General features: G+C 39.5%; 1 protein-coding gene across 1 annotated transcript; it reads right to left on the bottom strand.

Moving 5' to 3' along the window:
- Positions 1-1033: 1033 nt before the first annotated feature.
- On the bottom strand, positions 1034-9492 carry cyp2r1 (cytochrome P450, family 2, subfamily R, polypeptide 1). The gene is made up of 5 exons (XM_088414046.1): positions 9189-9492; positions 8061-8202; positions 6519-7151; positions 4387-4716; positions 1034-2795 (listed from the first exon to the last, which is right to left on the bottom strand). The coding sequence occupies exons 1-5, from the start codon at positions 9423-9425 to the stop codon at positions 2593-2595; spliced, it is 1545 nt and encodes a 514-aa protein (XP_088270172.1). The 5' UTR covers positions 9426-9492; the 3' UTR covers positions 1034-2592.
- Between the last annotated feature and the right edge of the window lie 5743 nt (positions 9493-15235).

The raw sequence follows: 15235 nt of genomic DNA, 5'->3' as shown, positions 1-15235 counted from the left end.
CACTTTCATTATTGCCAAACTAGACCCACGTGAAGTCAGCCATGACCTTAGCGTTCCAGTGTTGTCAAAGGAGCAGCGAAAGTAGCAGACTGGACTCAGGTCAGAGCCATCTTCATTCTTTCTCATGGAGTCCATCCCGACCAGAAGTTACTATCCTGTCAAATTCATTTCTAAGTGTTCTCAGCTTTTTTTCAGTATTTCAAACCACCATGTCCTCCGATGATTGTGCCATAAAAAACACCAATGAAGTTACTTACCTGTGTGTGGCAACAATATACATACCTTTTCTCAATGTAACCATTCACCCTCACCAACATTGTGGGAGCAACTGATTTTTGTTGTTATTTATAGCTGTCATAAAAGCACCGTTCCTCAAGTACTCATGGTTCTTGTGTTTTGAGTGTGTGTGTGTGTGTGTGTGTGTGTGTGGGGGGGGGGGGGGGGGGGGGGGGGGGGAGTAGTCAGTCTACAGCTTGTATAACTTATAACAGTCCCTCAAAACTAGCCAGCACAAAGCCAATCATGTCTCATCAAAAAAGCAAGTACATCTCTAACATAAACATAACATTAACACACTGCAAGTTACCTGACATGCATTTTTTTGACTAGAAAACATGGTTTGCCATAGCAATGGAATCTCTAAATTAGAACAATTGTTATTGGTTCAGATTAACCCTTACCCTAAGCGCCACTATTCGAAGCAGGTAAAGCATTTTATGGCCATCCAGCTTAAAGTGGAAGTCAGGACAAAATCATTTTCTCAAAATTATATTTAATGCAGCTCCACTAGTCTAAACACAGCATCCCTAGTAATATTGTGTTTGTGGATCATGAATTATACAGCAAGATCTACTTGTTTTGACAGAAAATGATGCTCTGGTGACCCAGGAATGATTGCTAAGGTAATAATCACGATTCACCTGTTCACTAAATATTATCATGTGACATTTGCAAGCTGAGCCATTATTGGTACATTCCTGACCAATTGTGACAATAAATATTAAAAAAAAAAAAAAAATACTGGGCCGTCTCAACTTTGAAAGGACTAGACATTTGAGAAGTTGCCCGAATTTGCACACCCCTGAAATTTTTTAGTATTGGTAGTAGTAATAGTAGTAGTAGTAGTAGGACATTTCAATGCGGGAGTTGAATACCTTGAGTGACATTTCTGGAGATTAGGACAACATTGACATACTAATCTGATACTAATATCTCCTAGTTGTGAGGCAAACCTACTAGCTGATATGCATGTTGTTAGAATGAGTGAATCACCAGATATAAAAAAAAAAAATCACTATTCTGGTGAATATTTTCTCAATTTTATTTTGTCAGGTCGAAAATAAACAAAAAGACAATCTTCCATCCAATCACTCATACAGGTTACACAGACACCAGTGCAACAATGTGCACTTTTAATGTGTGAGTGTATGTTTTTTAAGTATTCAAAAAGACCAAAGCAAACAATTCAAGTCTCAAGTCACCATAGCAATTCCTCTTAAACAGATCGAAAACAGGCAGGATACAAGTCTCGAGGAACTGGAGTTCTCTACCCCTGCTCTGAACTTTGTTGTGGTTTTCAGCAATCCGTTGATTCTTCAAGTATTGCATACATAATATTCAAAATAAAAATACACTTGTCAAAGGAATTTTATAACAGCAGAAATGTATGCCTTTTGTTGTTGAGTAAGTACTTAAAGGGAGTATTTGTAATTTTTCGCATGCGCCTGTGGGAGCTTTATGGGGCATCACGGTAAATGCAGCAATACACACTCCTCTTACGGCAATCTCTGGAGGAGTGCTACCCCCCCATGAAATATAATTTAATGATAACTAGACCAACGGTAATATTTAAAACATACTGTTGGTCGTTAAGAACACATTTATTTGCAAGTTTTTGAAATTTATAATAATTTAGTTTATTAATTTTTAAATGAAAAACGGTCTAAATCTTACACATTGTCACTTTAAATGAACACAAAAACACCAGTATTCCAAAAATGATAAGCACCATAAGGGGGGGAAAAACAGAAACGATTTCAAGAAATTCACCAGCTGTTTGATCTGCCTTCAGAGAGAAAGCCTTTCCAAAAAGTGCTCTCCCAGGAGGCGGTGTCAAAGTCACTCCAGGTGATGTAAAGCTGGCCTCTGTCCAGCTTGAGCTTGCCGTGTGCGGAATGTTCTTGGAAAGTCTCATTTGTGCCGCGGCTGCAAACGACGGCTGTCATATGTCTGACTTAACGCTGCCCTGACTAGCGAGGGCTGTGAACCAGCATGAGTGTACTTAGTATCAATCATTGACGTATACCTAACCCATCCCTGGCGCACCAAGGTTCAGAGACTTTTCCTGTCCTGCGCTACGCAGAACTCAAAATCGATAATGCACGTCTGTCTCGGAAAGCCTGCTTTGCACAGCTTTGTGCCTATTGTGCAAATACGCATATTGCTCAATACGATAATCACATGTCCAGGTGGACGTCCGATAGAAACGCACCACTACAAATCCCTGGTGGTGCACGAAGCACCTGTGTGTTGCGGAGTTGCTCGCTGTACAAAAATCCGATCTATTTGAACCTGAACATGCGTGGTTGATGCCTACTTGTGATAGGGAGTGTCTTTGTGCTGCCTGCGTATGGCGCAGATTGAGTAAGGCTTGGGTTGCAGGGTCATGCCCAGTTTGGGCGCTACTGTGGGAACACTTCCTGGAGGGAACTGAAGGTGGAATCTCTGGAGCAAAGTGGTGAAAAAGAGAAACATTTCCATCCTGGCCAGTTGCTCACCCAGACAGTGACGCCTTCCTACAAGGAAGGAAGATAGAGTAGAAGTGAATGGAAATCATCTGATTGACACACTTGCAACATTACGTAGTGACTAAAGGGCAGAAGACATTCACACATCCGTTATTGTGTGTGATTTAAAAATTGCATTTCCCATTACGCGTTTGTAGTAAGAAAGCCAGCTTATGTGCAAATCATGTGGTTGAATCACTGGAAGTGATGTTAAATGGCTTGTAGACTCCTCATTGAAGAATTGTGCATTTGCCAAACTGCCGTTTGTTGTGAAATGACTTTACTGCCCCAATAGGGTGCTTATTTCTCAAATTTTCGCCGCAGGTCAAATGAAAACGTAGGCCTAAAGATGACTTGCATCTTAAAAAACTCGCAATTCACATCAACAAGGCACCACCATACTATTGTAAGGACAATATTTTACTGTAGATACAAATGAAACATCCAGAGTAATTGGCTTTAGCTGGAGTGAACCTCAATTTATACACTAGTGCACCTTCAAATATTTAAGCCAAGAAAACAATATAAATTGAGTTGAGGAGCTTCATTTGGGCAACTATAAGCAAATACAAACCCTTAAAGGGGATATTAAATGCTCACAGATTTTGCTGTTGCAGGTCTAGAGCTCTAATGGGAATACATATCAGGGGTTCATTAAATCAACAAAAGTCCGCCGGACAGCAAAAAATAAATAAAAATAAAACCGACAGCCTAATTTTCCTGCCAGTTAAGACTTTTATTGCAGGTGCACGATGTCACATCACCATGGATGCAATGGCCAATCAAAACCGCCGTGTTGTATTATTTGAGACGTCCCAATTTTGTTAATTGGCACGAAGCCAGCTGCTGCGAAGTGTTACGGATACCATACATTTAATGGTTTAAAATAAAAAATTACTCTGCCATAGTTATTTCGTACAGTATGTATCTGTGGCTATAAAGCCAAGACTGGAGTCACCGTTGTAATCAATAAAGGCAGACAGCATCTGGTTCCTAACTTGTTTCCATTGTTGACAACTTACTTGACACTTTGGCTTTGTTGTTTGTGGTTCAAGAAATACTGTACAGTACAATTCAGTATAAAGTATATGGTCCTTTAAGGCAGTTTCCTTTTATGAACACCGGGCGTAGTAGTTTTTCTGTTATGGTAAGCCAGTATGTGTGTGAGGATCAATTGTAAGGTGTGTGGGTGTGAGTCACCAACTACTTTGTTGTGATTGTCCAAGTGGTGTCATTCTGTCTCAGTTGGAGACAGTGGGCTTAGTTTGTGATATAGTCCTTCTTCCATTCTGAATGTGTTTTTAGTTATACTGCAATGCATTATAAATGGTCCTTCGTTGTGGTTGGGTGCGTGAATGGTTGTTTATCTCTCTGTGCCCTGAGATTGGCTGGCAACCAGTACAGGGTGTCCCCAGCCTACTGCCCAAAGTCAGCTGGGATAGACACCAGCGAGCCTGCGACCCTAGTGAGGATAAGCGGCTATAGATAATGGATGGATGGATGGATGGAATGATTTGTTGCATGCAAGTTTTGAACAACGGGCTCAAGGTAAACATGAATTGATAATGGGCATTCAATTAGTAACAATTTGTCCACCCACCCAGTGAGAATGGCAGGAAAGCCTCACGTCTCACAAAGTTCCCATTGCTGTCCAGGAACCTCTGTGGCGAGAAGACACCCGGATCCGTCCAGTACTTTTCATCAAAGTGCACGGAATACAGGTTGGTGATCACCATGGTGCCCTTGGGAATGGTGTAGCCGTTGACGTGCGCCTCCTGTGAGGTGGCACGGAAAATGCCAAGGGGGACAATGTTGCAGAAACGCAGGACCTCATGCAAGACAGCTTCCACGAATGGCATCTTCTGTTTGTCTTCCAAAGAGGGCGCTCGGCCGTTTGCCAGCACGCTGTCAATCTCTCTGTGCACTCTCTCTGTGCGGTACAACAAGAATTACAGTACTTAGTCTCCAGAAAATACGAATATTGGTTCTGTGAGCAACCTTCTAACTAAATTTACTCATATATATATATATATATATATATATATATATATATATATATATATATATATATATATATATATATATATATATATATATATATATATATATATACAGAACTAACATTATTATGTTCACGTTCGATTAATCTGACACGCCTTTGTCAATTGATGAATCTAATGGAAAAAAAACATGTTTAAAAAAAAAAACAGAGCAAATTAACATGATACATTATTCTGGTCCAGTTTGGTTCATATCCTCGGAAAAGAAGCAAATGTTAAGCACTGTTTTTCAAAATAAGAGCAAATTATTTATTTTAAATCAACACAAAGAAAATCAGTCTGCTATCAAAGAGGACAACGGAACAGAAAATAATGTTAAGAAGCTGAAATTCTGACTACTTGGAAAATGTTTAATTCCGAAAGGAACCTAAGTAATTAATTCCATTAGAAATATTGATTAATTTGATGATTGATTAGATGGTAGGAGATTGATTTTTGCACAGTATATGTTATGCCATCTCTCCTTATATATATTTACAATCCATCTTTTCCCCAAAATTACACCAACGTACTTTTAATGTGCTTGATCAAATAAAAGGCTTTGAAGTGTAATTGACAGAATTCATTTGAGTCATGTCTACGTACCATCAAACTGCTAATCATGATACCATTTTTGATGTTGGGCTTGAAAGTTTTTCGATTGTTAAGATACCCTGGAAAGTATTAAGTTGTTGGACCTCATGATGCCACCTGGTAGCATCTTCACCAAGTAACTACCACATTCACACATGTACCTTACAAACCCTGCACAGTGCAGGAAAGCTGCTAATTACATACTATTTTGCACTATCATCCTCATATGTATAGTTTCTTCCACTCCATCTACTCCATAATATGCTCAGATCGTAAGTCTATTTGTTTTTTAGTGGTTCATTATTGCTGCCCTTGTTGCTCTGTTACTGTTTTTTATTGTTTTTGTTTTATTGCCTTCTTTATTATTTGCTCGATTATGGAATGTAGTCTGCTCAGGGAAGTGAACAGAAAAGGAATTTGATTGTGTGGTATTACTATGCACATGACAATAAAACTCTTGAATCTTGAATTGAAGTGAATGTAAAAGCTTAATTTAGACAAAAGCAATAATTTGACACTGTGGCATCTTGCCTTGTGGCATCCAAACACCATTAAACAGGTGGGCATTTTATATTTTACGTTTTTGTCTTTTTGCTGGTCTGTAAGTCATCACCCCCCTCCGCCATCGTTGCTTCACCATTTAATCAGGCCGAGGTGTTTTGAAAAGGAATCATCGAAAACAGACAGGACACAGGAATTCCCTTCCCCTGGTCTAAATATTTATGACCCAGCAGGTTGTATTAGCGTGAGCTGAAGAGCTGAAGCGTGTCGTCATTTTAGATGTGTGTTAATGTGAAAGTAATTCAGTAAAGTAAATGGAATTCATTGCAACACTCTCTGAAAGCTTTGGTGGAGGCTTTATGGCTCAATGGCTAACTTTGGGCACTTGGTTAGAGTTCAAATCCTCAACAGGGCAAACAGCCAGCCCACAGAAAGTGGGTGGGTTGTGTCAGACGGCAATGTAAAAAACTATGCTGGGTGAAATCCTCAAATTAACCCTGCTTTTGCTCTGTCCCTTTTGGACCCAGTATTGGTTTACCTTTTCACCTCATTTTGTTTGCTTTTGATCGAGCAGATACAAAAGTATGTGATAGCTGACCTTGAATGTTGGGGTAGAGGGCCATATAGAGCATGGCCCAGCGTAGGGTGTTGGTGGTGGTCTCTGTGCCCGCGATGATCAACTCTCCCACAGAGTAAATGAGGTTATCGTAGGAGAATGACGAATTGGGGTTCCCCGCATTCTGCTCCAACTCATCCAAATAGGCATCGACGTAATGCCGAGGTGTATGAGGCACCCGGCCTTGAGAAAAGCTTTTGATGACTTGAAGTAGGAAGTCGTAGACCTCGGCAGCATTACGGAAGAGCTTCTGGTGCTTTCCAAAGGGTACGTATTCGATCCAAGGGAAGGCGTTGTAGAGGAAGGCCCAGCTGCTCACCGCCAGCTCCACGTTCTCGCTGAAGATCTCAATCATGTGTTGGAAGTTGCCGTCATCGTAGGTGAAACGTTGGCCGAAGATGATCAGATTGGTGATGTTGGACACAGCATTGGTCACTAGGTGCTTGGGGTTGAAGGCCTTGCCCTTGTGCTCGTCAATAGCGTCCACAAAGAACATGCATTCTTTGGAGATCTTCCTCTCGAAGAGCCTCTGGCTGCTGCCAAAGTACCTGAAGGAGTTGCACGCCAGTTTGCGGTGTTCGATCCAGCTTTTGCCGTATTTGCAATTGAGAAGACCTTCGGAAAAACAACTCTCTGTTAGCCGAATGCTTCATTTTGAGTCGTCTAATTCTGATGAGTTGTGTAATTTATTTAGCAATACAATGGTCCGTACGCTCACAGTAGAAATACAATCACAGTATGTGTCAAATAAATCACAGTTTTCTAACGAAAAGCTGCTAGCTTAATGCTAGCAGTCCATCGCAAACAGATCGGCGTTTTGCCGATGGACTGGCGAATGGTGAGAACATTTAAAAATGACGGACCAAGCCCGACAGTTTGCCACCTCACCCAGTTAAATCTTCAAAATTTCAGAGAAATGGTTAAATTATTGTATTCATGGGAGTATAAAAACAATCTAAACCAAAAAATAAGATCTCGTTCCGTTACTCCCATTTGTAAAACTATTTGTGTGTGTGTGTGTGGGTAGAATTTTGGCATTGAAAGTTGTAATAGGTAGCAAAATAATAATAGCAAAATATTGCTGCAGCACATGCAAACAACATATACCATTTCGCAAAAGCATAAAGTACAGTATGGGTATGCAACAGACAACAATTATAATACTACAGTATTATTGTTCTAACGGTCTCTACTGTTTCATCATCGTCTACAGTACATGTGTATTTGAATGCCCTCTGCTGGTCAAGGCACACACACCAGACATAATGCCCATACACTGCTTAATCCTTTACATTTTGTTATACAAGGGATCATACAAGTTATTTGATTGAGAACTTAAGGTCCCACTGTTCTAATGCAACTAATACCCTTAATCGCCACCACTTGTGAGTGCAATTAGAAGTCTCCATGTTAAATCTATGTCTGAGCACTGCTGGGTTCTGGATCTCTTGTGATTTGGTGCTCCACTATTAATATCAAATAGATTTGTTAAAGCGGAAGTTCAAAGCATCACTCATTTCTTACCGCCCATTTTGGTCATTTTCATGAAGAGAGGCAAAGATGGCCGGTCGGCAAACACCTCACTCTGATGATAAAGGCATTCCCTGACACAGTCGTAGCCGTTCAGCACCACAGTCAAGATGCCGCCGAGGTCCAGACTGAAAATCTGAATGACATACGTGACCGTGTGAGCCTTTGCAAAGTGAATCAATGGTCTGTCAAGTGTAGATCCTTTGAAATGCCCCAAATACATATTACTCGGGGAAGGACATCTCCTTCACCTTTGCTTTTCTCAAGCCAAAGATTCTCATAATACATATAATAAATATAATACTAATGTATTATATTTATTATGAGTTTGAGGATTATTATTAGTACTAGTATTACTAGGCCTATTGGATTAAATATTTACTGTTTTTAAACTGTAAGGAGAAGCACATATGCTTTTTCAGCTGGGAAAAAGACTCCAAATACACAATCAAAACACTCACACTCATCCAATTATACTGTGTCTTATGCAATCAATACAAATACTACACAGCTTGTTGGAAATTCAAGCAATAAACTCAGAAAATGCACAGCTGTGAACATGTCGTACCAGGTCTGAGAAATCTAAATTTTATACAGCAGGGCATGTAGTGACAATCAAACATTCACATTGACAATTTTACATGATAACCCCGGAGTCCCCTGAGAAAACCCCCACAAGATTGGGATGATCATGCAAATTCCATGCAGGAAAACTGGGGCACAGATTCAAACCTCCAACCTCAGTACTTTGAGGCAGATGTGCTAACCACTGCGTTGACCAATTACAAACATGTATTAATAATGCTTTTGGTTTAGGCTGGAACTGCTTAACAGCATTTCAACCCATTTCGATGAAGAACACGGACTTGAAGTACGGGGGGAAAGTTGAATTACGAGCTGGATCACGGAACTCTCGGGACTCGCAAGACAAGGCAGAACTCTTCTGATTCAAAGCTGCAGACCAACGCCGGTGCACGAGCTGCAATGAGTTCGATTCCCTTTCATGAGAGTCAAAAGAAAGTAAAGGCTGCAGCGCTGTTCCCCCCCTTTTTTCCCTAGTGCTTCCAAGTGCTGGTTTCATAACGCCGCGTGCGTCGCTGTGCAGCGAGACAATGATCGTACCTGCCCGTGAACTTCACTCTGTTTCTTGAGGAAAACGTGCGGCTCGGTGACCAGAGACATGATGTTGCCAATGACAGGGATAGGAGAAGGCCCGGGGGGGAATCCCGGGGGTCTCCTTTGCTTGATGAGCTGGCGGAGGAGCAGCACGGCGAGGAAGGCGAAACTGACGACCCACGCGACCAAAAGAACCTGTGCGCACGACATGTGCGCCAGAGACGGCGATGCAATTGAGACCATCTTTGCCCGGCCGACTGTGTACTGTGCTGCGGCTCTGTGCAACGCGCTCGCCGCCCTCCGCGACTTGGACTGCTCGGCGAGGCTCTGGAGAACATAATGTATCATCTTGCACACTTTCCATCCCCCGCCTTCTGGACGAAGATTGGTCAGAAAGTCAGCTGTGGTTGCTGAACTTTGCTCCGCTCTTGATAAATAATAACAGCCATCATTTTTTGGGGTGCATGTGAATGGTCTCACGTTGATAGATAGATAGATAGATAGATAGATAGATAGATAGATAGATAGATAGATAGATAGATAGATAGATAGATAGATAGACAGACAGACAGACAGACAGACAGACAGACAGACGAGACCAAATTTTCAATCCTTTTCCATAAATCATGTCATATCTATAATCTGTTAGCCAAAACCTTAATTATGAGGTCAATAAGATTATAATTGCACAATTCTGTATATACTCAAGTAATTTGGGGTGGGACAATGTACTTAAACAATCATATTCAAATTCTTGTTAAATGGGGGTGAGAAGACACCACCCACCTGCAAGTTAATGTATGTTTTTTTTTTGTATCTTGCAGAAGTCAGATTCATCCACAGGGAAATCAAAAGTTGTCAAAACATTGAATACAGGCCTCAGTAAGCGAGCCAAATAACAATTAATATTAAGGATCTGAAAATGCATTTCAATGTAAAACCACTTTTTGGGAGCCCAAAGAAACATTCAATATCAAAGCATTTAAATAACAAAAAGAGCCAGTTGTTTTTAACACTTTGGATTATGATATACTTTCAAGCACACGCTCACTAACACGCACGCACACACACCCACACCTACACACATCCACACACACTCATGTGCATTCAGAAATTCCCTCTGACACCTTAACACAGGGGTGTCAAACCTATTTTATCATGGGCCACATTGTAGTTATACTTTCTGTCACAGGGCCGAAATAGTCAAATACATTTTTGAGTTTGTCACACGTGCTAGTTTTTAAATCATAGGTCAGTAAAAACTGTTCAAAGGAGAGATTGAGAACAAAAAATGGTTGTTGCCCCCCCAACCTTTGTTGAAGTTGAAGACAACTTGCAAGTTTTATATTGTTAGCCAGAAACTTAAGTCAAATCAGCATTTTGCCGGCCCCTGGGCCTTGAGTTTGACGCTTGTGCCTTAGCACAATTGAACCAGCTTATGTGTTCAGAGTTAGCATGTGCTTCCCTCCCATTCTTAAAACAAAAAATCATTTGGTCGGTTCTGTGCAGCAATACAGCTTATTAGCCAAACCTCAGACCTCCCAAAACTGTTCACTCATGCTTCAAACTAGATTTGTTTCTCATTAAGGAGTCAGCACCAGCAACATTGCAAAGCTGCTTTTCGATTGCTTTGGCTCATTAGCCTCCCTTAGCTTGTTTTAACCCTTTCCTGATTTTGTTGTATTGGTTTTGGAGTAACGAAAACGCAGCATCAGCAATCTTGCTAGTGGCACCAGGTACCCGGAAGTCAGAAACAGCGTGTTGGTCTTTCTAGGTGCTTGGGCTCAAGGGTTGGCTGTTTGAATCTTAGTTGTTGATTTTTTTTCTGTTGTTTTTAATTTGCTGTTTGAGCGCTTTTGTTCTTAATGGTAAAACCAGCAAGACCAGCACACAGTGGTGTAAATAAAATTGTCCGCAGAATTCATATCGTAAAGCTCGAAGTAAGCAATTTGGCTTCGCTGTTTATGTTCTTCCAAAAGGTAAATTTTGAACTTTATATTTCAAGTAAAGAAAAGAAGTCATTCAAATGAGAACCAAGTGCCCGCACTCCCAAATGGTATTTGATTGATCGCCATGGTTCAGGCCACACATGTCCGTGGGTCGCTTGGTGAAAATATTGTGAAGGCTGCATTGCCATTCTGCGTTCGCTGCTGGAGGAGGAGTTATGATGTCAAGTTGTTTCAAACAAATATATAAATGACATGTATGGGAGGATTTTGGCAAATTAGTGTCAAGTGAGTCCTTGGGTACTGAGGGTACTTTAAAAAGTATCTGAGATTTTCTTTCAATGTTTTATATTTGTTTATTTGATGCACACCAATTTAGGAAAAACATAACATAGCACGTCACTAATACACAACATCATTTTCAACTTCAAAACAAATATTGAACATCAAATAATGCATGGACATCAATGTAATAGCCTTATTAAATTTTCATTCTGAAGTTTTGCCTTTGATAGGTGTTTGTGTTTTGACAAGCTTGACTTGTCCTTGCCACTCCTTACTCCTAAAACACCATCACATTACTTAGCTACTAACATCAATACACCACAAACAACCCTATTCAATAGCTGATTCAATTCAATCAATTGCCCATATTTGCAGCAAACTTCTGGCAGTGTGATAACTAAGTGTTGAAATTTGACATGTTGTTACCACCTGGATGAAATTTCAGCTCCCTAGTGTCTTCCTTTCATGTTTTCTCTGTGATGTGTAATGCATTTATGCAAAGATCAAGGGATTGGACAAAATACTGCACATAGATTAAGCACGCTAAGAAAACGCTCATCAGTTACGCTGTCATTGCACGATACTGCACAAATCGCTGCTTATGTGAAGATGAGATTATGGTGTGGAAAAATGCTTTTCAAACTCAGACCGAGAAAAGGCCAAAAGGCCATTGATGCATTAACTATTCATAACGATAATAATCATCATCATCATCATCACTAAAAATGCCAAATGATTATTAATCATCATCAGTTTTAACCTGCAAACAATGCTCCACAAATTAGAAAATTACTCCTCAAATTAAGTAATTGAATCACAAAACAGAAAATAAAAAATATAAAAAAAATTGTTTCAAGCTTTGTTTAGGGTGTTCATGCTATATTGTTCTTGGCTAATTTTGACACTAATACAATGCTCCTGCGTCCCCGATGCATGATTTTTGACGGGTACACATACTTTCAAAATCAATGTACGCCCCTTAGACTCATTGTTTTTTTTACATCAAACAATTAATCATCATCCGTCCACTCTTTTCTTCAAGAAAATGTGACAACTTCCGAAAATGTTTGACATCTTTGACAGCCATGTTTTTAAAAAAACAAAAAACAAAACAAAGAACGTAAATCGAGGAAAAAAGATCACAGCTTTGTTTACATAAATGCCGTGAGCATCACAGCACAAGCCTTAATGATCAAGTAGATGACAACTAGATCGTTCTCAGTACCATGCTTACTGGAGTAACTTCAAAAATAAAATCATCTTAATGCCTTTCAATTCATACATTACTTGATATCCCACGTTTTATTTTGAAGTATTGTCTGGCTTCTTTTACAACCAGCCGCGTCACCAAACAGATTTCACTGGGGTACATGCTACGTTACTGATATGCAGTGCTCTGGTAAGAATTTCACAAAAAAAAAACCAAAAAAAAAAACTATAACATACTATTTAGTACAGTAATTACTACTGTATTCACTCCACATAAACAATGCGCACATGGCTAATTAATATGGTAATTTATTCATGTGCACCAAACTTCGGCTGATATTATGACTCGATCATATTAGTCCTGTCCTTGCATCCTTGCACTGGCTGCCCATTTGTTTCAGGATACAGTTTTATTAATTGTTTTTAATTGTTAATTGTTTTTATTAATTGTTTTCAAATGTTTAAATGGTTTGGTACCATCATATCTGTCAGAGCTTGTTTAGTTTTGCATGACAACCAGGACACTTAGGTTGTCAAAACAGCTGCTCCTGGAAATCCCTCGTTCCAGGCTTGCCTCTCGCGTTGACCGAGCATTCTCTGTGTCGGCACCAAAGTTATGGAACAGCTTACCTTTTCAAGTTAGGGCTGCTCAGTCAGTTGAACATTTTAAATCACTGCTAAAATCTCTTCTCTCTGGCATTCACTCCAGGCTAGACAAGTAATCTTGGCTTGTCTGTCTGTCTGTTTTAAACAGTTTTTTAGACTCTGTTTTTATATTGATTTTATTACTGTTTTACAGTTGTATTATTATATTTGTGCTCAATAACTTGTTCTTTGTTTTAGTATTTTAGTAATTGTGCCACACTTTGGTCAGCACTTTGAGGTTGTTTTTAAATGTGCTTTATAAATAAACTTGACTTGACTATTACATACTTTCATGAGCGTGAGAGAGAAAACCAGGTGACGAGAATCACTGAAGTCAGAAAGTTTCGACAAGACCGTGTTAAAAATATTATTTTGAACTGACTTAAATAGATACTGAGTAATTTTTCACGTGTCTGTGGGAGCTTTTGGAACATTACGGTAAATGCAGCAAAACGCACTACTTCTCCAGCTGTCCGTAGCTATAACACATGGTGACCTCCGTAGGAGTGCTCCCCTCATGTAATATAATTTCATGATAACTAGATATACAATTATATCCAAAACATATTGGTCGTTAAGAACACATTTCTTTGCAAGTTTTTGAAATTTATAAAAATTAAGTTTGATCATTTCTAATGAAAAATGGTCTAAATCTTACACAGATGGATCTAAATCTTAAAATCTAAATCTTAAGATTGATATCAGAAAGTTATTTGCCCACAGCAGGGATACACGAGTTGATTAGTTCATAAGTCTGTCTTAAGTTCGTGGTTAGTTAGCTAACGTTATTCCTTGTGTCAATCAACCATCTTAATTTGCTAATGGTCTGTTGGCGCTCCGTCAATGATAATTCTAAGTAAGATTGTGTCAGTTGAAAAAATATAGCCTATGGATGGTCTACCTTCAGGAGGAAAAACATTTTTCATTATCATCAAGTTGCAGGCCAAACTTTTAAACCATTCAAATTTATTTCACAGACATAATAATAAATATAGGTGCCTGTATAAAGTGCTCCGGATTAATCACAAATGAAGTTCCGATGTTCTATTCAGATTTTTCAGACATTTTCTTTGCTTTTTAGCAGAAGCAGGATGGATGGCTGGCTGGCTGGATGGATGGCTGGCTGGCTGGCTGGATGGATGGATGGATGGCTGGATGGATGGATGGATGGATGGATGGATGGATGGATGGATGGATGGATAGATAGATAGATAGATAGATAGATAGATAGATAGATAGATAGATAGATAGATAGATAGATAGATAGATAGATAGATAGATAGACAGACGGACAGACAGACAGACAGACAGACAGACAGACAGACAGACAGACAGACAGACAGACAGACAGACGAGGCCAAATTTCAAATCGTTTTCCATTAATCTTTTTTTAGTCTTTTTGAGAGTTGCCTGTGAGTAAAATATATACTTAAGTAAAGCACTGCTCCAGTACCTAAAAAATATAGTTAAGTACAGTAATTAAGTATTTGTTACAGCTCACCCCTGGGATTTAAGGAAAACAGTTACAACTTTATTTATTTTGCAAAGATACACTAAAAAATGAACCTTGTATCCAAAAGTCGTGTTTTCCTTTGGCGTTAGACTGAAACGACACTTCCATTTATGTATGCTGAGTACACACATACACCAGCCGCATTGGTATATGTTCCAATGTACATTTTTAAAATTTCTGGTCTAATTATTTTCTGATTCCTAAATAGCATTTTTTTTTTTAATGAAAACATTGCAGCTACTGAGGATTGTTTATATTTTCTTCAGTATCGCTGGTTCAGCAAATCAACTTTGCCCCACTAAGTAAAGTGGCTGCTGATCGTCTAAATGCAGGCGAGCATTTCAGGTCAGGCACTACTACATTTTTAGGTCAAAGGTGGAGGTATGCACGACATTCCACACTCTTCAAGCTTGTCTACTAAAACCTTCAACCTGTTTGCACTTTTGCTCTGAATG

This window comes from Hippichthys cyanospilos, chromosome 4 (genome assembly GCF_059441005.1).
Source record: "Hippichthys cyanospilos isolate Australia breed blue-spotted pipefish chromosome 4, RoL_Hcya_1.0, whole genome shotgun sequence".
Taxonomy (NCBI): domain Eukaryota; kingdom Metazoa; phylum Chordata; class Actinopteri; order Syngnathiformes; family Syngnathidae; genus Hippichthys; species Hippichthys cyanospilos.
This window is presented reverse-complemented; position numbering and strand designations above follow the sequence as displayed.

What these genes read in the sequence shown, in the direction of transcription:
- cyp2r1 (XM_088414046.1), bottom strand. Translation starts at nt 9,425, where the DNA reads ATGGTCTCAATTGCATCGCCGTCTCTGGCGCACATGTCGTGCGCACAG. An exon ending in GAAAATGACCAAAATGGGCG is followed by an intron (nt 7,152 to 8,060) that starts GTAAGAAATGAG and finishes GTTTTTCCGAAG; the next exon opens with GTCTTCTCAATTGCAAATAC. An exon ending in CCTCTACCCCAACATTCAAG is followed by an intron (nt 4,717 to 6,518) that starts GTCAGCTATCAC and finishes TGTACCGCACAG; the next exon opens with AGAGAGTGCACAGAGAGATT.